At 40.8% G+C, this 26,170-nt stretch overlaps 1 protein-coding gene across 1 annotated transcript; it reads right to left on the reverse strand.

Annotated features, from left to right (window-relative positions):
* Nucleotides 1–9,199: 9,199 nt before the first annotated feature.
* ZNF239 (zinc finger protein 239) lies at nt 9,200–24,345 on the reverse strand. Its single transcript, XM_031460925.2, has 4 exons — nt 23,549–24,345; nt 18,210–18,335; nt 13,540–13,605; nt 9,200–11,044 (listed from the first exon to the last, which is right to left on the reverse strand). The coding sequence occupies exon 4, from the start codon at nt 10,776–10,778 to the stop codon at nt 9,561–9,563; it is 1,218 nt and encodes a 405-aa protein (XP_031316785.2). The 5' UTR covers nt 10,779–11,044; nt 13,540–13,605; nt 18,210–18,335; nt 23,549–24,345; the 3' UTR covers nt 9,200–9,560.
* Nucleotides 24,346–26,170: the final 1,825 nt, after the last annotated feature.

Genomic DNA, 26,170 nt, shown 5'->3' on the forward strand with positions numbered 1-26,170 from the left:
TGAGAAGAAATTTTAAGTAACACCGTGATATATAGTTCTACTGGTTTATTGAATAATGCTTAGAAAATAGAAAGTAGCATTTAAAAATTAGGCTGGAGTGTGGAGTTATGATCCACACAAATGTATTTTCATGGTTGCATTTAGTCCCTATGGGAAAATTGGTATGCAATCATGTCATTAAAAGGTTTTTTTAAGGTCTTTGGAATAACATCTCTGATGCAGAGTGTTCTGACTACTATATGTGGGTAGTTGGTTTGTGTTGTTTGAATTTTGTCTATGTTTCTTATAGTTCAGTGTTTAGATTTTAGGATATGTGTATAATTAAAAAAATGAGCTCATGCCTTACATATTCCTGTGTAACTTGTATTTAAAATGCTATGATATGCTGTGAATTTGTCCATGTCCCTATTTTATTCTTGACAGTATTCTTAATAGCCGAGTAGTTTTCTCACTTTTCAAAACTACATTTGATTTTACACATACCCTATTTTTGGACATTTGGATAGCTTCTCTTTTTGCTACTGAAGGGGACTTATTCTATTAAAAATACGCAAGATAATTTTGACCAACCTGTGTGCTGAAGGAAATTGACAAAGCTAATCAAAACATTAAAAAAAATCTCCCTAAATGCATCAAATAACTAATAAGACAGTGATTACTGGGATGTGAGATGAAAAGAATTTCTAAGATGTCAGCTCCACACATGAGACCATTTTAATCCTGGAGTCCACAGGTTGATCTGAGAGAAGTCACAGGCTGAGGTTTCTTTTTAGGATGCTGCAGGGATAATGGGACAAAAAGAGACATCTGTGGGTCATAGATGAGATGGACCATGATAAAACATCTCTGCCTTGGGGAGGGAAATAGCTCAGTGGTAGAGCACACGCTTAGCATGCACAAGGTCTTGGGCTCAATCCCTAGTACCTCCATTAAAAAAAAAAAAAAAAAGAAACCCAGAAACATCTCTGCCTTGATTGGGCCCATCGAGGACTTTCATATGTGTAAGATGAGCAGGAATCAATCAGCCTTCCCATAAACTGCAGCCAGACTTCATGATGTTTGAGAATTCTAGAACATTCTTAGGCCTGGAAATTCTATTAAAGATATCAAGTAGTGTTCATATCCTCAAGTTTCCTGTCAGAAGCAAGCAAACTTCCTCTGGAGGCAGAAAACATCATCTTAGATCTCAAAATCTTTTTAAAAATACTTTTTCAGATATAATACAATAGAATTATATTTAACACAAAAATGGACTTTTTGAAAAATTGAAGCATCATTCATTTACAGTATTATATTAATTTCAGGTGTACAACACAGTGATTTGATATTTTTATAGATTATATATCATACCAACTTATTGTAAAATATTGACCATATTCCTGGTGCTGTATATTACATCCCTGTGAAAAAATGCCTTTTAAGAATGAGGACCAAATAAAGATATTTTTAGAAGACAAAGTAAGAGTTTTCTCTCAGAAGATTTGGGCTAAAAGAATATTTATAAGTATTTTCCAAAAAAGAAAAATAATCACAGATGGAATGACTCAGATTAAGGAAGGAATGAAGTGCAATGAATATGATAAGTATGTGTATAAATATGAATGAATTTGATCAAGATTTTAAAAATTGTGTGACCATTAGGGAAGTTTGAACAGTGCTGATATTTCATGATATTCAGGGATTATTAATTTCTCAAGTATTGTAGCTGTTTTTTCAAGAGTGTCTATATTTCAGAGATAGAAAAATAACATATGCTACAGCATCCAGCTAATTGAAGTATAGGCAACAAAACCATAAGCCTAGAGACCTATCTATCTATCTATGTAGTTCTAGATATAGATGTAGGTATATCATCCATTCATGCAGTGGACAATTAGATAGCAATGAAGATGAGTGAACTATACCTACACATGGAACTTGGATGAATCTGACACACAAGTTGAGTGTAGAAAACTAATTGCAAATGAGTTCATTCTAGTACACAAAGAAAACTGTAGAAATGTTTACCAGGATATTGGTTACATTTAAGGAATTATGTAACCAGGGACAGTTACATGGAGATCTTCTGGGGTGCTGGCAATAGTCTAATTTTTACCTGAGTGGTGTATAGTTGTGTTTCATGCACTACTCTATATGTGTTATATTTTACAATAAAGAGGTATAAACAAAGAATTTTATCCTGTTATTAAAATTTTAAGTTGCATTATCTTTCACCTGGAAGAAATTAGGCATCATGGAAGTAATTTGACAAGACTAAAAAATAAAAACTGCAAAATTATTATCATTTATTAGAAATTAAGACATAATATTTGATAGGATATATGCCAGCATTTATCTGGATGGACAAAATATTCAAACTAAATTCATTGCATTACAATTTCATAAAAATAAACAACTGATTGATGGATCACATCTTGTTTGTGTACTTCCTATTAAAGGATTGACATAGATTTAAATAATTTCTATAAAGATAATACTGGAAAATTGGAAAAATTTCCAATATTAAAAATATTGTACCAAATAGTGGTTGAAATTTGCACTTCTCTAGTCATTAATGATACAGAGTATCCTTTCATGTGCTTACTGGCCATTTGTATATTTTTTAAATAAAATGCCCATTCAAATAGTTTATCTACTTTTAGTTAGATTGTTTGTCTTTTTATTCCTGGGTTGTAAGAGTTCAATGTATATTTTGGATACAAATCCTCCTTTATATGTTCTGCAACTATTTTCTCCCAGTCTATTAGAGGAGGCAGATAGCTAGATATGAGTGGAGAGAGTGGGGCATGGGCCAAATGGCAGGAAACCATACATCTTGTGAACAATGGGGGTCCTTGGGCAGAAAAAGAAAAGCAGGAACCTCTCCACTGATAAGAAATCACACATTTTGGGGTGACAGGTGTCCTGGCGGCTAACAAAGAAAGGTGGGAAAGGGCAGGAATTTCCAGCATCCGAATGTAACCTTTTGCTCATTATGCTCTCATTACAATAATATTAGCCTTGCAGATTAGAAGTACTCATTATGAACCGATACCATGTTTCTGATTCAGACTAAATAAAGACAAAAACCCCTTCTCCCTTCGGGAAGGTGGAGTTGGGACAAAAATTAGGAAATACAACCTCAAATCTCTTCCTCCCAATGAATATTCTGCCCATTCATTTTTACACTCGATGTAACCACCTTGCCAAAGAAACTCAGAGCAGCTACTCACCTGAGTCTGCCTGCTCTTCCCTTGAGAGTGTACTATCACCTAATGAATCTTCACTTTGCTTTCTAGACTTCTGTGTCTTGTCTCTGAATTCTTTCTGCAATGAGACAAGAACCTAATCACTGGCAGTAAGTCCAAAACTGTCATTTTGTTCATATGAAGTTTCAAAGAGCAGAAGTTTTAAAATTGGTGCAGTCCAAATTTCCAGTTTTTCCTTTTTAGGTTTGTGGGTTTTTTTTTGTATTCTATCTAATAAAGATTTTCTTCTAGGCACTTTATGGTTTTTGTGCTTATGTTTACATTGTTCATTTTTTCTCATATGGATATTCAGTTGTTCTAGCACCATGTGTTGAAAACATTATCTTTTCCTCATCAAGTTATCTTTTCATCTTTGATTAAAAAGTTAGATACATATGAGTGGGCCTAATTTTGTTCCATTTATTTATATGTCTATCCTAACTCCAGTACCATACTGCTTTGATTACTATAGCTTTACAGTTTTAGAAAAGTCTTGAATTTTTTTTTTAAATTGTCTTGGCTTTCTAGGGTCTTGAGTTTTATAACTCATGAATATAGTGTATCTCTCTACTTATTTAAAATTTCTTTAATTTCTTTAAGCATTGTTTTATAGTTTTAGGTGTATAGACCATACACATATTCTGATAATTTTATCCCCCCCCAAATTTCATGTTTTTGATGCTACTGTAAATGGTATTCTATTATTAATTTTAACTTTCAACTGCTATTAAAGTATTGAGCTAGTATCCTGTGATCTTGCTTAACTCATTTGTTAGTTGTAAAAATGTTTTCAGAGATTCCTACACTTTTCTACATGGACAATAATGTCATAGCAAATAGACAGTTTTATGTCTTCTTTCAAATTCTGTATCCTTTTTCTTTTTCATTATTACTTTAATTTTCAGAAGTTTAAAAGATCCAGAAAATGTCAGAGAACATTTGAATAAGCAGTATTTACCACTGATTTAGTCAATTTAACATTTTTTCTTTAAATTTCATTTTAATGAAATAAATAGAATATGACAGATGAAATTCAAGTTCCCTTGGTTTCCTTCTTCAGTCTGGATCTTATACTTGGTCCTATTTTCCTCCCTTTCCAGAGGCAAACATGATGAATGTGGCAGCTTTTCAGTTCATGTTTTTAATTTTTGAATACACGTATGTATCCATAAATAATATATAGTATTGCTTTGTCTTTTGTACACAAATGTTTTAAATTGCAACTTGCATTTCATTCAGTATTTTGAGATCTGTCCATGTTGGTAAATATAGAACTGATTTAATTATGCATAGTGTCCCGTTGTCTGAATTTATCACAATTTTTAATCCATTCTTTTATCCATTGACCATTTGTTTTCAGTTTTGTGAATTGCCTTTTCATATCCTTTGCCTGTATTTTTACTAGATCACTTGTCCTTTCATTCCTAGGATTTCTTTATATAATTTGTACATTTATTTGTTGACTATATTCCATTACAGATACTTTCTCCTAGTCTATGGCTTATCTTTTATTTATGCTGCCTTATATTTCACAGAAGCTTTCAGCTTTAATGCAAATACATCCATCTTTTCTTAGGTCTTTTTACTTTTTGTGTTTTGTTTAAGAAATTCTTTTCTACACTGAAGTTACAGAGATATTCTACATTTTCTTCCAAAAGGCTGAAGTTTTGCTTTTCATGTTTGGATTTTTAATCTATCTGGAATATATTTATATTTTATGATATAGAGTAATGATCTGCCTTAGTGTTTTTTTTTTTTTTTCTCCCCAAATGTAAAAGTTGATTGTCTCAGGACAACTTTTGTATTCATTTCTCAGGGCTGCAGTAACAAAGTACTAAAACTGGGGTGGCTTAAAGTAATGTTTTCTTCTAGTTCTAGGGGCTAGAAATCTGAAATCAAGATGTCACCATGGTCACGCTGTCTCTGAAGGCTCTAGGGGAGAATCTATTCCAAGCCTTTCTCTTAGCTTCTGGTCGTGGCTGTCCATCCTTGGTGCTCCTTGGCTTGCAGCTGCTCTAATCTTCAATGCTGCTGTCACATGGCATCCTCCCTTCCCATGTCTAGGTCTCTGTGTCTTTTCTCTTTGGAGCCGGTAAGGCCACGGACCTTAATAGTAAGATTGCTCAGACCTTCAAACCCAGCCCAGTTGGCCCAAACCCAGGTCCTGCCTATGCGTGGCACATGCTGAGACTTGCCCCATGAGGTATGTGGAGGGTTGAAATATGTAACTATAATTGATAATTTGCCTATATCTATTTCAAATTTTTATCAGGTTTTACGTCATGAATTTTGAAGCTCTGTTACAAGTGTATTGAAGCTGGAAGACAACTGCTTTACTGTTGGATTCACAAAAGCCAGAATACAGTTCTGTCCCTTGGGGCCATTCAATTTCTTCAGAGAAGAAATTTCCCATCTCTTGCTGGAGGGTAATTCCCCAGTTGACAGTGCACAGGGGTTGGGAGGAGAGCACATGCGTATGGAATGAGGGGAATGTCTCATATTCAACTGTCCATTAATCACATTGCTTTTGCTTTATGTCTCTCTCCTGTCCTTCACAGTATTAAGCATTTCTGAGCCTGAAGCCAAACTGGTTCTGTCTTGTCCTTATCCTCAATGCCCCAGTATGGTTAGTGCCTGCTTCTGCTCTGATACAATAGCTATCCTCTTTCTGCCTTCCAAATTGTTGAGACTGCCTGTTTACTGATGGTTTTTCTCTTGTTCCCTTTATTACTGTGGTTTTATATATGTAAAAAAAAAATCCTTTCTAGCATTTTAATGTTGTCCAGAGAGATGCTTAACAAAAGCACGTTCTTAATCCTTTCTCTACTAGCCATTTTGATTAGCTGTCCAAACCCTGAGATGATTTCTGTAGCCCATGCTAATCAGTTGCCACATGTTCCCTAAGTATTAGCTTTTCCCAGATCTACCTCTTGAACCTTCTTGTTGGTATCACCTGCTCTCAGGTACCAACCCAATGCCAGTTTTACTCTCGCAACTAGTTCGGGCATGTTGCTTTGGACTTTCCCTGGCTCTCATTACCTGGGTCAGCCTTGCACTCTGTGCTCAGTTATGACCCTTTCTCCCCATTGAAAGTAAGATGAAATGGAAGGTCATGGAGCTGCAAAGGTGAACTTCCATATTTTTCTTTATCCTCTAACTCTGGCTGTTAGGATGGGGGATGAGGGAGGAACAAAAGATTATAATTTGGAAGTGTGACTACAAGTAGTGATCACATATTCACCAGTATTTTGATCTTAAGATCTTAAACAATCCATATAGAAATTATATAGCACCCACGAAATAGGTGAGAATTTTAAGAATTGTAAAATCTCAAGTACTCAACAAATAATCTGTAACCCAAAGTTGTTGCTAAATGAGTGACAGAATTATCAATTGAATACAATTGACAATTACTGAGAATTTCCAAAGGTCTTTGGTCAAGGACTGGTAAAGGTATCAAGCCTAGGGCAACCCTTAAAGTCTGAAAAGGGTCCATTTTGCAACGCACCTTTTTTTTTTTTTTTTTTTTCCTCAACATCTCTGAAATTGAGGTATGTCTTAAAAGTTAATTGTTTTCTTTTTCTCAATCTGTGGCATTTTAGGATCTGATGAAACGTGATACGTCCCATTGTTCTCCCTGCATTTTTATGCACAAGTCCCTCTTCTTCTATTTTTTTCCCCTTCCTATAACCAGTGAAATGCTTTCCAAGGACTCTGATCACATTTCAATTGTATAAAGGAAGGTAATGCTTAAAAGAGAACAGTAAAAGCTAAACATAGTAAAAATACTTGTAACTTAAGATATCTGTCAAAGGAGACTTGGAAAAATTGGCTAATTTATACCCATTTGAAACTTGGACTTCAGATCTACCCTCTGGCCTCACTGCACATGGGTTCTTGTGTTTTATCTGGCTCCAAATCCCAGAGTATATCCATCAGGGAAATAGAAGACATATGTAACAAACAGAAAAAAGCCAAATCCAGAACAGAGGCTCAGATACAATTTTGTGAGGACAGGAGGAACTTGGAGGCATTCATCATTCTAGGGATCACTGAAGAATCACATCACCTGTGACACCATCTTACAGCATCCTAACAAGTGAGGGTATTCTGTAATGCCAAAGGACAGGTGCTCAGTCACCACCCTAATCATTCCATGGGGACTGCCTGGGGTTGGAGTCAAATGTTCTGGGGCTACCTCTTGAAGGAAGGCAAGTCTTAATCTGTCACACACCTTCACTCCTTATTAGAGATTAACTATGTTTCCTCTAAGTTAATGTGTACCTTCCCGGTTATCTAGGTCCAGTTAACTGCTTCAGGTTACCTTTATTAGGATGTGCCAGCTACAACCCCACCTTCTCAAGCTAATAAATAAAGCATCCATATTTCCCCTACCATTTTTCATGAATGGATACTAATCATTGGAGCCCCTGAGCACTGCTTGGGGGATCAAGGCTGCAATTAGGAGCTCACTGTATAGTAACTTTCACTTTAGTCATGTATTTGCACTCATTTTTCTCTCAACTGTTGCACCAGCTTCTTAACTTCTAGGGGATGAACACCTAATTCTTTGAGGTGTCCTAGCTTTACACCCCAAGTGAATTATACATGATACAGTGCGTATTTTAAGCCTGGTCATCCCCCAAATACTTTCCAAATATGATTAAAAAATTTTTTTTAGGTAGCTATTTTTATTTTAAGTACTTTTAGATAAGTATTTAAAAGGTTTTATATATATGCATCAGATGTCTACAGGTCTAAAGGGATGCTGAAATCGGGCAGGACCCCATGGGGCCTTCCCGGAACAGACCCCTGACCCTCACCATGTCCTCTGCCTACTTCTTGTCTGTAGAAAAACTTTAATCTCCTAGGCCTTCCCTGAGTTCCAAAGTGAGAAAATGCAGAAAGAATGGAAACCAGCCCAGCAAGACAAAAAAATAATAGTTTAGCCACTGAACAAAGTTGAGGACCTTTAGTTCCTCCTCAAGGGCTACAGATAATATTCTAAGCCATATCCTTTGAGATGTTTTGCAGATACTCAAACCCCCACCAGGTGGAAGAAGCTAACTGCATGCTGCCCAAAAGCACAGAGACCCTAGACTGCTTGGAGCCAGAAGGTTGGTGATGTTGACTCCCGATTACCTCACCACCAACCAATCAGAGGACTGTCCACGAGCTAATCACACACCCCACAACCCTCCTCCGTCACTCTGTCTTTAAAAACCTTTCCCTGAAATCCATCGGGGAATTCAGGCCTTTTGAGCACTGGCTACCTGGGCTCCGTGCTTGGGGCCCTGCAATAGACACTGCACTTTCCTTCACTGCAACCCAGTGTCGGTAGATTGCCTTTAGTGTGCACAGGCGAGGGGACCCAAGTTCAACTCGGTAACAACGCTGCAAAAACAAATGACTTTTTTGGGGTCTATCAAATATTAAAACAGGAGATAAGCCCAAAGAGAAAAATATGAGCACTTTTGCTTCTGACTGTTTTGTTTTGTTTAGTATGGACATGAGAGGTGAAGAAAATTAAGGAAATAAGAGAGGTAAGTGCTGAGAGAGAAATTAAATATATTTAAATATATTTCAACTTCATTTGACATGTTTCAACGTGGTGTATATACCCTACCTGGCTTTAGTTTGTTTAGGGGGGAGGAGTCAGCTGAGGTGGAAGAATGCCAGGAGACAAGCTGCACCCAGGAAAAAGAACTACTATGTCCTTGAGCAGCTGCCTTGTGGGGAGAGTGGGAAGGGGTCTCTACATCCTGTAGTGTGTGGGGTGCACTGCACGAATGCTCTTTTCCACCTTCTTTTGAGGCCACAGGCTGCAGTACGTGTGTGCGATAAACACAAGAGATTTCCACGCCAATTATATCTCCAACCACCCGCTGGACCCGACACTAACATACTGTACCATCAGTTTAGAGAGGGCTCCTCAGGGCTGGAAGGAAATATGAAAAACACAAGGCACACGATTTGAAGAGAAAGCAAAGTTCCAGTTTCTCAGAGAACGTGAACAAAGGGAAACGTGTTCTGCTTGGACAAATATAAGGTTCTTACACTTGAAAATACTCGGTAGGATATGGAGTTCTGGTAACACTGGCTGAACAGCAAAGTACAGACGTTTTCACTGCACCCAACTAAGGAAAAAGAACAATCAATTCACTGTACAGAATAACAAAGTGCTTGGTACTTATGCTTAAATACTTTAAATGAATGCTTTTCAGAGAGAGAACATATCTGAACAGCTCTTACTACTCCTGAGAATATGAAAGTAAGAGTGATGTTAAAAACATTTAAGTCTTCAGAGCACGAGCATGTGACTGAAGACCTCATTTAATGGGGATCCTTCCTGTGAACCCGCTGGTGGATGTGGAGGTTGGAGCTCTGGCTGAAGCCCTTCCCACATTTGCTGCACTCGTAGGGCTTCTCTCCGGTGTGGACTCTCTGGTGGATGAGGAGCTTGGAGCTCTGGCTGAATCCCTTCCCGCACTTGCCGCAGTGATATGGCTTCTCTCCGGTGTGGACTCTGAGATGGATGCGGAGGTCTGAGCTCTGGCTGAAGCCCTTGCCACACTCATAGCACTGGTAAGGCTTCTCCCCCGTGTGTATGCACCGGTGAATGTGCAGGTTGGAACTCTGACTGAAGCCCTTCCCGCACTCTCCACATTTGTAGGGCCTCTCCCCGGTGTGGATGCGCTGGTGGATGTGCAGGTTAGAGCGCTGGCTGAAGCTCATACCGCACTCCCCGCACTCATAGGGCTTCTCACCCGTGTGCACTCGCTGGTGGATGTGCAGCTTGGAGCTCTGGCTGAAGCCCTTCCCGCACTTGTCACATTTGTAAGGCTTCTCGCCTGTGTGGACCGAGTGGTGGATGAGCAGACTCGAACTCCTCGTGAAGCCCTTCCCACACTTGTCACACTTATAAGGTTTCTCGTCTGCGTGGACTTCGCGATGGATGAGGAGACTCGAGCTCCGGGTGAAGCCCTTACCGCACTGATCACATCTGTAGGGCTTTTCTTCTGTGTGGCCTCTCTGATGAAAGATGAGTTCGGAGCGCTCATTGAAGTCCTTACCACACTGACTACACCTGTACAGTTTCTCTGCCGTGTGGATTTTCTCACTGGGGTGACCATCTGGGCTGGTGGTGCGTATTTTCCCACAGTCATGCTGGGTAATGATGGGCTTCTCCTCCGAACGAGCTCTCTGATGACTAAGGCCAACCACCTGGGACTTCCAACCGTAAGTGTCTTTGCGGTTACCGTCCAAGGCATCTGAAGATTCTTTCAACTGGCCATTCTGGCAAACTGCCTCACTTTTGCACAACGGCGAGACTTCTTCTGTTACATCAGACACCGGTTTGGTTTGAAGGTTCTCTGAAAAGTGGTCGATGGGAGGACTCTTTCTGCCTGTCACCTTTCTCTTGGTGCCTCCTTCAAACAGACTTTTGTTTTCCTGAGGGTCCTGGGGCTCATTCTTACAGGACGTCACTGAGGAGTCTGGTGTGGCCATTGGGTTTGGTACTTTCAAAGACAAATATTCTCTCCTTTCCATGTTTCATAAATCATCACTTTGAGGGATTACCACATTGCTCTTGTTTCTAGAAATATAAGGAGATGCTTCTCCCCACTTTTGATGGGTGGAAAGATCTAGTTCAGGGTTCCTGTACACTTCCCCTTGAAGAGTCACAATTTAATCCTGACTCCCAGTTACTGTACTGGCCATCTCTTCCAAAACTGGCCAGCAGGGAAGCTCTTCATGTAATAGATACCTAAGTCCTTTCCCTTGAAGATTCTCCACAGAATTTTCACTCAAGTCTCCTAGGGAACAAAGAGAATTCAGTGATAACAAACAAAGGGTAGATTTCTAAGATTTTTCAAAACTGGAGTGCCTAAGGTAACTAGGAGGAAAGTTCAGTCTTGTCCTTATAGTCATGTTCTTTGAGTGAATGTCAGGAAGGGAGAGGGCTTGGGGGTACACAAGACAGAAGTCTTGTCTCTGATTTTTTCCCCAAATTTTTTTTTTTCAAATGTGTTGCACTTTTTATCTATTTATTTATTTTAGGCGGGAAGGCAATTCAGGTTAGTTATTTATTTATTTTTAGAGGTACTGGGGATAGAACCCAGGGCCTTGTGTATGCTAAGCATGCGCTCTACCACTTGAGCTATACCCTCCCCTCTTGTCTCTGCTTTTAAGCATGGCCAATAAGAGTATTCCTACCCTAACCCTGAAGAAGGCTGTGAATCCCACCTCCTTGCACAAATAACATTTTGTTTCACTTTATTTTATTTTAATTAAATTTGCATTTAACTGGTAATCTAATAAGTGCTGGGGATGCAAGGAAGAAAACAGAAATCCTTGTGCTTGACAAGCCTGAGTCTACCAAGAAGACAAACAGGTCGGCAATGATACCATCTAAGTGCTACAGTGGACGCATGCACAGCCAGTCCTGGGAGAACAGAGTAAGTGAAGATTTCTGGGGGCAGATGTAAGGGGGAAAATGTGGAATATGGAGGGGAAATATGACATGCTCAGGAAAACTAGATGCAGTTTCTTGTGAGGGAATAAAACAGGTAACAGTGGTGAAGACTATGCCTGGGGAGGAAGACAGGAGACAGAACAGAGGTCCTGGAGTCTACTCAGAGATGCCCTCAGAGACTTAAAGCTATTAAAGGATGACAGTTGGGAGTGAGATGACTGACTTCATGATTATAAACATCATCAGACGTGAGCAATACGTTACAGTAGAGAGAGAACGACTGTAGCAAATCAGAAGGAAAGTGATCAGGAGGATGGTTATGGAGAGAAAGGGAGAGGGTCATTCTAAATCACACGATGACTGACTAGACTTAGAAAGGAAAAGAGGCTCTAAGCTTGGTCCTCAAGTTCTCTGTCTGAGGGAGTAGGTAAGGGGGTGCTGGATCATGAGACAGGGAGTACTAACCTCCAAGGCTGGACTGGGAAAGGGCTCAGATAACAAAGTCAGAATCTGACCTGTTTAATTTCTGGGGCTGGTGGAACATTCCTGCACTGTTCAGTAAGCAGTGAGATACATGGGTCTGGAACTCCTGAGCAAGATATGAGCTAGGAATACAGATTGCAGACTTACTGCAGCTGGTCCCTGACTTACGATGGTTTGACTTATGGTATTTCGACTTGATGGTGGTACGGAAGCGATATACATTCAGTAGAAACAGTACTTTGGATTCTGATCTTTCCTGGGCTGGTGATTTGCTACAGGATACTCCCTCATGATGTGGGGTGATGGCAGCGAACGGGGCTCCAAGTCAGCCCTGCCGCCACGAAGGTGCACAGGCAATACGCTTACAGCCATCCTGCTTTTCACTTCCAGTGTAGTAGTCAATGAACGGCATGAGATATTCAACGGTATTATAAAATAGGCTTTGTGTTAGATGAGTCTGCCCAACTGTCGGCTGATGTAAGTGCCCTGAGCATGTTTAAGGGAGGTGAGGCTGAGCTATGACGTTCGGTAGGTTAGGTGTATTACATGCATTTTGACTTAATGGTATTTTCAATTGCCTATGGGTTTATAGGGGTGTAACCCCACTATTAGTCAAGGAAGATCTGTAATATGTCTGTGGATCAAAACAATTAGGGTGAAGATCCTTTTATTACACTGAAGTGACAAAAAAAATCCACAATAGTCTTGGAAAAAAAAGAAAGGTAGCTGTCACCAGAATAAAAATGCTGAGGAACTCCCAGGTGATAAGACCTGATGGATAAGGTCTGATGGAGAAAACAGGAAAAAAAACCAACCAAACAAATGCACAGCTCAGATCATGTACAGGAGAAGGCTCCTGAAGGAGTAAGAGAACTCCTCGGGAAGTCTTAGTCACATTCCAAACTAGGAACCAATAATTGTAAAGTAAGAGAGGTTTATCCTGGATACAGGCTTACTGAATCCTGTCAGGCATTTCCAATGGCTGGACCAGTTGTTGCCGTTAGCGACACCACTCTCCCAACCATCCTCTTCTCCACGAAATACGGGGTGGCTGAGTAGTGGCCCCACATAAAGCTTCAAGAACGAAATAAACAGTCTTCCAAAGAAGGACTCTTAATAGTATTATTTGGGCTGAAGAGAGAAACAGAAGTTGAGGTAATCCTGCACCTGCACAATGATGGGACTGAGGTACAAAAAGAAACAACTGGCTCCACATGCACCCAGGATAAAGCCTCAAGGCAGCCTGGGAATTGGGGGGGAGGTACCCCAGAGCTGGAGATAGAAGTAGGGTATGCCTCAGATAACTTACTGGCCCGAAGAGACAAGCTCAAAAAAGGTGTGTACATCACTCACCATCCAGATTCTTTTTAGATCCGTCCAAGCCCAGTCAGCTGAGGTTTTCCCCTGTGAGCAGAACACCTGTGCAGCAAAGAGGGCTGAGCATCAGCTGAGGATGCACACTCCAGTATCATACTATGAAAATAAGACTTTCAAGAAAAATGCAATGATAAAAAAAAATTAGGTGCAAAAAAAAAAAAAAAAAGGTAGAAAACAAAGAACAATAAAAAGAGGCACAAACTCAAGAAACAGTAAGCAGAGGAAACAGAATTTAAAAGGTTCATAATGAAAATCCCAGAGAAGTCTGAAAGGCTATTACATCTAAAAAACAGTGCAATCTAATAATAAAATATAAAATACATTGCTATGAAGCATATCAGAATTCTTCTAAATTAATAAAAGGACTGAAAAAGATGATAATCATACAAATTTATTAAGACCTACTGTGCCCATCTGAAGCACTCAGGCACTGGCTGCACAACTGTGTGTGAGGAAACCAAGGCTGAATGATTAAGTAACTTGTGTCGTAGCTACTAAGTGTCAGGCAGTCTGATTCTAAGGGCTGCAATCTAGGTGGGCTGAATAGCAAAATGAAGATACCACTAAGACGGAAGATTGAGGGGTTCTCTCGAAATGCAGAGTAAAAGGATATACAGATGGGAAGATAAAAGTAAAAGCCCATCTTCAGGAGTTCTATGAATACAGTAGAGGCAGAATGAATGGAAAGAAATGATCAGAGAGCTACCAGAAGAAAAAAAAGTGCTTCCTAGAATTCAAGATTCAGGGCTCACTGAATGCTAAAAATTGCATGTAAAACCTTAGGACGTCAAAGAAAACAAACAAACAAACAAACAAAAACCCTAGAAAATGGTGAAAGCAACCAGACAGAAAAGCCAGGTTATATGCAAATACAAAGAATATATTGACACTGAACTACCAAACAGCAATATCGTATACCTGAAGATAACTGAGCAGTATCTTCTAATTTTGGAGGTAAAGTGATTGTGAGATTAGCATTCTAGTCTATACCCAGCCAATCAACCATTTCAGTGGGGGGAACAGATACTATTATAGATAAGAATGGATTTAAACAATTACTGAAACAATTATTCAGCAAGGTACTGTAGAAAAACTTCTAAAATTACTTTAAGAAAAAGATGATATACAAGAATCAGCAGTGAGCAAAGAAGTCAAACAATTAAGCTGAATCAACTGCTCAAACATAAAAGAAAACAATAATTAACCAAATCAACCAAAACTCTATAAAAGAGAATGGAAAGGAAAAAAAAAAACCCAAATGAAATATATTTTAAAAGCAAGCGTAAGTTTTAGAAAAGGAAAAGAACAAACAGAGGGACTGCAATCATAGTATACTGCTTGACTCTGCAGGAATGAGAATTATGAAGTCAGAGCAGCACAAGCATTAATCACAGATGTGACTGACGTAAATTCTCGGGAAGACGAGCATGTTGGGGGAAATAACACAAAAGTGCTAGATCCTCAACTGCAATATAAAGAAGTCAACAGAAGCTGTCAAATATTGATAAACTAAAAAATAACAGTGTATCATAATACAATAAATTCAAATTAAAACTAGACTAAGGTACCATTTTCTACCTGTTACACTGGCAAAAACCCAAAGCCTGGCAACATACACGACTAGTGAGTGTAAACTGGTATCACCCTCTCCCCTGAAAGGACATTTTGACAATTATGTATCAAAATCACAAACGTGTGCACTCAGTATTGCAGCCTGGGGGTTTTATTCTTTGGATTTCCTGGCATAGTTGTGAAATGATATTTGTACAAGATTTACTCATCACAGATGGCTTGTGATAGAAAATGACCAGAACCTGGGTAGAGCGGAGAGAGGGACATGAAAGAAAGTTTTCACTGTGTACCTTTTTATTTGTTTTTATTTTTATAGTATAACTTTAATCATTAAAAAACATATAGGCAGCAACATGGATGGACCTGGTGAACTAAGCCAGAAAGAGAAAGAAAAATACCATATATCACTCATGTGTGGAATCTAAAAAGGAAAAAAAAAAAAAGGAAAAAGACACTAATGAACTCATGTACAAAACAGAAACAGACTTGCAGACATAGCAAACAATCTTATGGTTACTGGGGGAAAGCGGGTGGGAAGGGATAAACTTGGGAGTTTGAGATTTGTAAATGTTAACCACTACATATAAAAATAGATTTTTAAATTTAAAATTTAATTTAAAAACTTGATTAATTTGAAATTTAATTTAAAATCTAAAAATAGATTATTCTGTACAGCATAGGGAACTATATTCAATATCTTGTAATCATCTTTTCATTAGAATATAAAAACAAACCTATTTATGTATATGCATGACTGGGGCATTATGCTGTACACCAGAAATTGACACATTGTAACTGACTATACTTCAATAGAAAACACATAAACAACAACATATAGAACGTTTGGAAACCTTTTCTTTGCTACTTATAATTTGTTTCCTGCTTTTCTCCAGCTTGTCCAAAATCCTCAGTGAACATTTTTTTCCCGGCTTTTTTAGGTGTAATTGGTAAGTAACATTGTGCATATTTAATGCTTCTTTTCTTAATGATGCGAATGCATTTATTCTTAAAAAAAAAAAGCAAAGAAGCAGCTGCATGAGTGTTATTTGGAAATATGAAGGCAAACACCATTGGGAGAAAGGTTTGTATTTCAAGCCTTTGGATATAATTTGCTTTACTGAGGTGAATGTATTACTTTGTATGCAAAGTTTAAAAGCAGTGGCAAAAGGAAAGAGGGAAAAATAAGAGAGAAAAACTGTAGTTTGGAGCAGTGAAGTCATGAGGTGGGTCGAAGTTATTAAATGGTCAAAGGACACTGCTTCAACATCCTTGCTTTACATTACTTGGGAACAGCCAAAGAAATGACAGGTCTAGGACAATCAATGGGGGAGGAATTGTATTAAGGGTATGTTTTATAAGAAGTAATGAAATCTTGTGACTTTTTTTAAAAATATTTAAAATATTAGGAAGGACGAGGATGTCATAGAAGAAAATGCTGTTGTAATGGGAAAAGGGGTCCTTTTACAGGGAGTTAATAGGACATAACAAAGATCTCTAAGACACACTAGATAAAACAGCCGGTTGAAAAATACACACAGTATAACCTCAGAAAATTTTAAGACATATTTGTAATATACATAACATGGCGAACAGAAAAAAACAGGATATACAAGCTATTATTAGTGATTTCATTTTATTCCATCATCTTCGTCTGTGTTCTCTGAATTTTTGAGATTTTTACACCTTACTTGCCAAAAAGATAAAAAAAAAAAAAGGTTGGACAAAAACGGTCAATTTTGTATCAGCTACAAAAGAAAACGTGGAGGAGAGCGTGAAACTGTAAGCACAGATCCGACCTCTCTGCAAACCTCTCTACAAAGCAGTGCTGGGGATACCGGGGGCCTCAGATTATACCGTTTCACTGTTTCAGCAGCTTCCCACTGAACTCAGCGTGAATCCACACTTTTTACCCAGGCCTTCAATGCCACAAATGAGCCAGGCCCACCCTGGTCTTCCCAGATGCTCCCTGCATTCTAGCCACACTCCTTCCACGTCTTCAGGTCTCTCCTTGCACTGTTCTCTTGCCTGGAATAATCTTCCCCTACTCAGTCACCTGTTTAAGGCCCATCACTCTTTTAGCTCTCAGTGTAAACGTCACTTCAGAAGCTTTCCTTGAAACTCTCAACAACATGTACATCACCCTTGTCCCATCCCACGCCCTCCTGCTCTCAGAGCACACTTCTCCATCCTTCATAGGACTTATCGAATTTATAGTAACATGATGTGTTTATTATAATGTCTGTTTCACAGGACTGTAAGAAATATTTCTTCTCTGCTAAACTCCACAGCAGTCAGTTTTTTAATCTTAACTATCTACATACAGCACTGAAAGTATTAGATATACTGCTTTCCCTCCAGAAACCTGGCTGGAAACAAGGAAGATAAACCAGACTTGCAGATCCAATGGTTAAAATAAAAGCATACAGAAGAATACATAATAGGTCTCAGCCTGTGAGATATAAATTGCAAGTTCTGAGAAAAGAAGGAGGTCGAGTGGGAGGGGTGGTCAAAAGATTTCACCCAGGTAATGGACTTCAAATAAAATCTTAAATGGACAAGATTAATCAGAACCCTGGGCATGGTAATCAAAGGTTCCAGAGCAAGGAAGCATGGAGGACCTCAGGAAAACAGGCTTGGAAAGGAGGGTGACCTGGGGGCAGCTGAGAACAATGCTCTGTGGGCAAAGGCAGGGCAAGAAGGGCCTCGAAAACCAGGTGGGGATTTTTGAGGCTCTACACCAGCAACTAAAGGTGATGAGCACGGAGAATTCTCCACTGCTCCAATGAGAGAGCACACCTGGGAAACACATGGGGACTGGGTAACTGTGCAGAAAGCAAATTCAGTCCCCAACTCTGGCTTGTAAGGGACAGACCAGGCACGCAACTCAGGAAGGCTCCCATTCTGCAATTCGTACCAAGTGAAGTTCTTTAGCTGCTTAGAATAATCAGAAACATCCTTTTGGGTCAGAAAGAAATGAGGAAACTCTGATTCCTGAACCACAACTCCCGAGGCCCCATCACTAGTTAAATCTGGAGAGAGACCCAGTGTGCAGGTGTCTGGGTCCACCGTCTTACCCACTGAGATCACGTGGCTGTAGTTTTCCGGCATCACAGGTCTGTGGAGCTTCCTCTGAGCAGGGTCCAGCGAACTCGCTCCTCCTTGGTGAAGTCCACAGAGGCATCCTTGAATGTTACTGGTTCCTAAAACATGAAGTGCATTCCTTCTCAACTGACAACCATCTGCACAAATGCTCTGGAAGGAAGCTGAGGCTGGGAGCACTGGAAGTGGTGAGAGAGGGACTGTGCAGATGCAAGGGTGCTGGGTGATCTAAGTCAAGTTTTGGTGGAGAATCTTTCCTTTCTCATCTCCTTTGCTGCTACTTCCTTCCAAATCCTTCCCCTCCTGCCCGCAACTCGCCCAAGCTCACGCTCTCCAACTACAGAATCTCTCCTTGTCACTGTCATGGTCATTCCTGAGCTGTCCTTTCCGCCCCATTCCTACCATTAACCAGACAACCTGAACACTCAGAGGAGAACAATTTACCCAACACTCAAACCTCACGTCTTCATCTCTTTAGTGCCAATGATCTCTGCCCCATTTTAAACTCAACAATCATTACCAGGGTCATTTCACTATTTGGACCACTCTGCTTTTGAACTATTAATAGCTCAAAATCCACACCTTAAAAACATCTTCCTATTTTCTCCCCACTCTTCCTCTTCCATCACCTCTGCTCTATCAAGATCACCATCCTTTAACCCTCTCTCTTTTTTTTCCTCTCAGCCAAAGGACACTTCTGATCTCAAGTTTTTGCCTAGTCATAGAAATCTTCTGTCCTTTCTTCTTTGAAACTAAGTAGGTGAACATTCCTGGGAAAAATAAAATGGCACATATAGACACAACCATAAAATACTCTGCTTAGGTATTGCCAAGGTATTCAGCTCTAGCCCTAACCTTCCCCCTCAACTCCAGGCCTCAACTTTCCACCTGCATCTATACTTGGATGTCTAAAAGGTACTTAAAACTTATAGGCCCCAACAACTCTTGCTCCCAACAATCTCCATCACTATCTGCTTTCCCTGGTCATCCCCATTTTAGTAAAGAGCCACATGACCCACCCAATTGTACAAGCCAAAAATTTTGGAAGTCATTTTTGTTGTTGTTGTTGTGTTTTTTTTTTTTTTTTTGGAGGGGTGGTAATTAGGTTTATTTATTTGTTTTTCAATGGCAGTACTAGGGGTTGAACCCAGGACCTCATGCCTGCTAAGCACACACTCTATCACTGACCTATACATACCCTCCCCCACCAGAAGTTATTTTGATTCTCCTCTCTCTTGCTCACATTTTATCCATCACCCAGTCCCCTCAACTCTGCCTCTAAAACATATCTGAAGCTATCCACTTCTTTCCATCTTGCACTATTATCATTGAGTCCCAGCCATCAACATCATAAATTTGTCTTTTGCTCCCACACACCAATGAGTTTTCCATAGAGCAGCCAAGGTGATCTTTGAAAACACTTACCACGCCTGGCATGAAACCCTCCGAAGGCTTTTCAATGGATAGCAAGCAAAATCCAGGCTCTTCAGCCTGGCTGGGGTCCTGTCAATTCTCTACTTTCCTCAGCCCACGTAACTCCTCCCTTCCATGTCACCTGGCCCCTGTGAACTTCTAGCTCCTTGGCCATGTCAAACTCACCCACTGAGGGCCTCTGCATTGGCTGTCCCCTCTGCCCAGAATGTTCCTTCTCCGCATCTTCACACTGGTTTCTTACTATCCAGATCTCAACCGACCTGCCACCTCCTCAGAGAAGCATGTCCTCGACTGTCTAATCCACAGCTGTGCCCAGCAATTACCACTTCTCCCTGTTTCAGTATCGTTGTACTTACTCCTCACCTCATCTTCTGATTTATTCATTTTCTTTCTTGCTTACAGTCCATCTCTCCCCACTAAGTTCCCTAAGAACACAGAGGCTGTCTGATCTGTTCACAGCTGCATTCTCAAGGCCTCAAGCACATAAAAAGAGTGCAAGGATCCATTTAGCTAACCTCACAGTGAGTCTGGTTTCCTCCAGGGTTCTGTCGATGGAGCAACACTTCTTGAACTCCCTCTGGTGAAGGACCAGTTTCTTGTAAAATTTTTCTAATATGTTATAGACTGACACTTTTGTAAAATACAATTAAAAAAGAGTTACTGGAAAATAAAAACACAAGTGGGCAAAATACTAATGCCAATTTTTAAAATGATTAGATTCAATGGACGTAACATTTTTAAAGCCTCTCAATTTCTGTCCTAATGTCTTTGCAGACTGGTAACAAGCGGGCACGAAGTCTGCAGGCCACATCCTGGAAAGCAGACCGGGAGCCAGGGAAGCCCAAGGGAGCGGCTCAACTTGGGGCCAGGGGAGTACCTGTGACCTTCAGAAGCAACCATATCTCAGGACTGATGGGGCACACCCCTCTCCCTCCTCAGGAAACTGAGGACAACCAGCCCCCCTCACCACTGCCAAGCGTGCCTCGACTACCCGACTAGTCACCAGTGGAGACGGTAACAGTGAGGATAAGTGGCTATTTCCTCCCAGGCTCTCCTCTCAAGGTCACTGTGACTGAGGAAGAGGGATGAGGTTGGACTAGAGAAGCCTGCAAGTACCTGTGCAAAGGTGGGACAACCCAAGGAGGTTGCAGGACAGTAGTTTTACCAGATGAAAGTCAAACTCCTCAAAACTACATACATCATGTAGCTTACCACTTCCTTTCTGGAGCTCAGTCTTGCTAGATCCAACAATTTACCTAGGGGCAGGAAACAATCTTGCAGAAAGCAGGGGACAGGCAGCTGTTGTCACCCTGGGAAGTTATCCGATTATGCGCTGGTGGTCTTAGAAGAGCCCTTTACACACTGATTCTGCCCAGACTTACATTTCTCCCATCTGCTTTGGGGCTCCTTCCAGTTTCACGACAATCAACAACCTCCTTTTTGAAGCATGAGGATACGTTAAATGTCTCCTCCTTAAATATCTCCCAGTATCTTTCACATGCCTCTACTACAGCTATTAGATTTGTCTCCCAAACTGGCTATAAGATTCTCTAGGATGGGAGCCACGCTCAACTAATCTTGAAATTCTCAGCAACTAGCACAACTCCCTCAAAATCTAAATGATAAACATCTATAAAGTCATGTTCAATTTCAAAAGAATAATTAAATGATACAAGTAAAAGAGAAACCTTGAGATCATCAAACTCAGCACTCTGGTTTTACAGAAGAGAACTCTCTGGTTCAAAATGGTGAAGTGACTTAGCTGAGGTCACAGAGGGAGACAGGGGTTAAAGGGGACTCCTGACCTTCAGCAGACTCATGGACAATGCCTGGTATGCAGAAAACAGTAACTACTGGTGGAATGAAGTCCTTTCTTTAAATTCAACAAGTTATTAACACATGCCAGAATCTCAAAATTTCACTATACCGGCAGTCCCCAACTTCACCACAGTGAATAATCTTAAGGCAACAGACAGAAGAGAAGGAAAATAAAAGAGCACAGGCTCTTACTTGTGCTCATCTTTGCTGAAGTTCTCTGTGACTTTCAAGGCACAGAGGTGTCACACTGTCAGTACCTTGCCGCAGCTTCCTGTCCTCTAAAGAAAACGATTTTTATAAGAGCTCACAGTGTGAGGGCTGCATTTGTCAAGCAAAAAGATGGTCTTGCTGGTGGTGTTGTTAAGAACTAATTAGTTTATAATAATAATAATAATAATAATAATAATAATAATAATAATAATAATAATTTGTTATAAAATAAATTATTATATTGTTTATTTTAATAGGTTACTTTATGCATTATATAAATATATAATAAATCATATTTATATTATATGTAAAATAATATATATTATATACGATATTATTTTAACATATATTGTTATAATTATAATATATAATAATTTTATAGTATACTTGTATCATATTTATAATATTTTTATATAATATATTTAAACTATAATAATATGTGATAATTACTATTTTTGCTGATATTTATATATTATATATTTTGTTCGAATAACTTCTGGTGTGATCTGTTTAGTTATGGAAAAGGGACAGCGTGGAGTTAGAAACAGGGGGTTTACTTCTGACTCTGCTGCTCTCTGCAATGAAAGACACGGTGCTTCCCTTCAGCACCTTCAGACTGAGAGCCCTCCTCTTAAAATGCCGGCACCAAGGCAGAGAGGCTGGCCCCTTCCTCTTCAAACTATGATTGTAAGTGTCAACCTTGAGATAACTTTCTAGAAACGGTTTTATGGAGACAGATGAGAAACTGGTTTTTTAGAAACTGCTACTTGATAATTCAACAATTTACTGGACCAATTAAACATGTAGATAGGTCGGTAAAGGGAACAAAACCACCAGAGCATACAAGATAAATAACCCATCTTACCTACCTGAGTGATGCTCTCATATCACGTATATAGAGAAATATTTCACAACAAATGCAGTAAATCTTTGCACGTACAAAGATCAAAGGGATAAAAAAGGAATGAAATTCTCCTTTTGAGGGAATGGTGCCTAGGAACATTAATTTTTTTAATTCATTTTTTTAGGGGGGAGGTAATTAGGTTTATTATTTATTTGTTTAATGGAGGTACGGAGGATTGAACCCAAGACCTTGGGCATGTTAAGCATGTGTTCTACCACTAAGCTATACGTTCCCTCTGGAACTTTAATTCTTAAAGAACACCATCGGTAATTCTGATGCACAGCCGGTTGAGGAGCGTTTCTGAGTGTGATGTGGTAATTACTGTGCCGCTATTTAACAAATTTTCTCCAGTTTTTAACTCTTTCATGTTAATAAATGATTACTGTTAACATGCATACTTTTTTTCATACATATCATGTGCTTATGAAGAAGAGCACCGTAGTTTGTAATTCTATTTCTTTTGTCCTGAGACCACTTAGCACTGAATTGAGCATGTAATAGCTTTGAACGACTTCAGTGTGAGTGAAATGTCTGGCAAGAAAAGGCATGCTTTGAGAGACAGGACCAGACAAAGATGCTGTGTGGTGTCTTTCAATAAAATAGCATAACCCCATGCTCTGGGGAATGGGCCAATTCATGGAGGCATGGTGGTTCAGTGAAAACTGATAAGACATTTAAAGTCAGCAGATTATCTGTGCAGACCCTGGTGACATCATTTGATAGCTATATGCTGTTAGTATCTTAATGTTCCTACACCCACACTTGTAAAATACTGTATGCCTCACAATGAAGTCTGACAATAATGAGGAAAAAAACCAAAACAAAACAAAACAAATCACACAGAACAAAGACAGGACCTGACACCAAATAGGCACTCAGTTAACGCCGATGTCCTTCCCAAGAAAGAAAGGTTATTTTCATTATTAGAGAAGAGACACCCCAACTCACCTGGAACGTGGTCATTTCCACCTCTTAGGAAGGACAGACTCCTGGAAAAGTTGAGTTAGGGAAAGCGAAAAAGCCACGGGAAAATCAAGTCCACTTTTCAGGATACTGACTAACCAGTCCAGCAAGACTGTAGGAGAAAAGCTGCTCAGCTCCTGCTACCTTCGCACACCCTCTCCTGAGGTGCCTTTCCTGTCTCTCCCCGCTGCCCCTCTCTCACCTCTCTCCACCGAGCTTTGGATCAAACAGACCAAGCCTCCCCTACAAACCCACGAGGGTAGGAAAATCCCACAGCCTCCAGCAGCTCTAAGAAGTGTCCATTTCCCCAGCTTTGCGGTTTTCGCCCTGAAGTTCTAGTTAGGGCAGTAGGCGCTCTCCGGTTGGATGCGTCGCCCCTCGGGAGAGATTTCGGCTGCCCGAGACGCCTTCCGAGGCCTGACTCATTTCTGGGGTGCAGGGGCTCTGATGCAATCTCTTTTCAGCGAGGACAGGGCTGTGGGCACGGAAACCTCGGTCCCTCACAGAAGCCCCTGTCGGTCCCCTAACGTCCACCGAAAACCTCCCTCGAATAAGGGCAGTCACCAGCGCGAAAAAGGCCAGTGTGGCCAACTACGAAGCTACCAGGCCGGCCAAGGCCGGAGATCAGGCAGGCGAGTGGAGGGCCCCTCGCAGCCGCGGCCGGCTCAGCGCTAGGGACCTCCTGGTCTCGGGTGACGGCAGCCGGGTCCCGGGGCGCCCGGACACACGTGCTGCCGGGATCGCACCTCCGCCAGGACGCGCGCCCTCCCACGGCCGCCCGGCAGGCTTCCGGGTCCCTGCGGCCCAGCACCGCCCCCCGCCCCCGCCCCTGCCCCCGCCGTGCTCTCACCACCCGACCGCCGGCCGCCTCTCTAGGGACTGCGCTGGCCTCGCGAACCGCTCTCACCCTCCACGGGGAATCCGAAACCTGGGAGCGCAGAAGTCGCGATACTGACCTGCGTCAGGGCCCCGAACTACAAGTCCCAGAAAGCCTCGGGCGGGACACGCCCACTTCCGGCGCCGGCCCCCGGGCTTCGCAGGGCGCCGCGCCCAGGGCAGGCTCCCGTCTGCAGCGGATTGCTTTTCACTGTTCTTTGAGGTGTGCGATTAGTTCCTTCAAGTTTTCCTCCTGGTTCTTTATTACAGATGCGTAAGAATTATTTCAGGAATACCCATTAAAGTGTTTTTCATTTTGTTAAAGTGCTACTGGGAGAAAAGAATTTAAATATCCCGTGTGACTTCGTCTTTACCTTTAAAAATATTTTGAAATAAGTATCTCCACCTCACCTCTGAAGTTCATTCATTTAGCAAACATTATTTGAGGGCATCCTAAGTTCCAGAAACTGTTCACGACGTTTTAAAAATCACTGTGGATGTTCAATTCTAGTGGGATTTCTGCCTAGAGCAATACATAATTATGATAAAAGGTATAGTGTGTTATACGGTTATTTTATGTGTTACTGGAAAAATGGAGTTGAGTCAGGGGATTGAGGGTGCTGGTGTTGGGGTTTGTGGGGTGGGACGTGCCTTGCAATTTTAAATATGGGATACTGGAACAAAGACTGAGGGGATGAGATAATCAGTCAGGTGACACTCAGCAGTCAAAACTCTTTCCTAAACGTACACAGACATAACTATTTACACATACAGGTTTTCTTTGTAGACAAAAATGGGGTCATGCTGTATATATAGGCCTGCAGTTTGCTCTTTAAAGTTGGGTGGTTCTAGGTATCATAAATTTACATAGAAGCAAGCCTTGCCCCCGAGGCCCTTCTGGTTGCTAATGCCTTCAAGGGAATGCCACCAAAATTCTCCCCGTCACATGTCCACCACCTTCACCCCTCACTGAGTGATGCAGGGCCACTTGGCATCTCCAGAATACTTTCCTTTCGGATTTATCCTGAGGGTAAAAGAGCTGTTGCCTGGATCTCTCCTCTATATCTTTCCCTTCTTGGTGTATTAGTTTCCAATTGCTGCTGTAATAACTTACCACAAACTTAGTGACATACAACAAACTGATTTATTCTCTTACAGTTTTGGAGGTCAGAAGTCTGAAATCATTTTCACTAGGCTAAAGTCAAGGCGTCAGCACAGCTGGTTCCTTCTGGAGGCTCTAGAGGAGGATCTGTTTCCTTGCCTTTTTCAAGGTGCATTCACAGCCTGTATTCCTTGGCTTGTAGCCTCTTCCTCCATCTTCTGGGGAACACAAAATATCTCCCTAGGATCTACTGCTTTCCTAAACTTCCCCATTCATTCATTCTATCGCTCTGCCCTCTCACCCTTTCATGTTCTCATGCTCCTCATCCAGTTTAGAGGTTATAGCTCTTCATTATGGTCAGTCTCTTGCCCCTATCTTACTTGGTTTTATTCTCCTGATAAAACACCAAATCTAGTTGAACCCAACTGCCTGCCTATTCCATACCTGTACCTGTGGAGCAGTTGTGGCCTGAGAAAAATACATGGCTCTGATGACTGGTCTCACTTTGAATTTATGACCACTGAGGTCAAGTGGGCTCTTAATGCTGCCCCACTATCCTGTTACATTTCCTTAGTCCATTCATTCTCCTGAATGACTATCTTATGGTTTCTCCTCTTTCTTTAGGTCTC

Source organism: Camelus dromedarius, chromosome 8 (assembly GCF_036321535.1).
Source record: "Camelus dromedarius isolate mCamDro1 chromosome 8, mCamDro1.pat, whole genome shotgun sequence".
NCBI lineage: Eukaryota > Metazoa > Chordata > Mammalia > Artiodactyla > Camelidae > Camelus > Camelus dromedarius.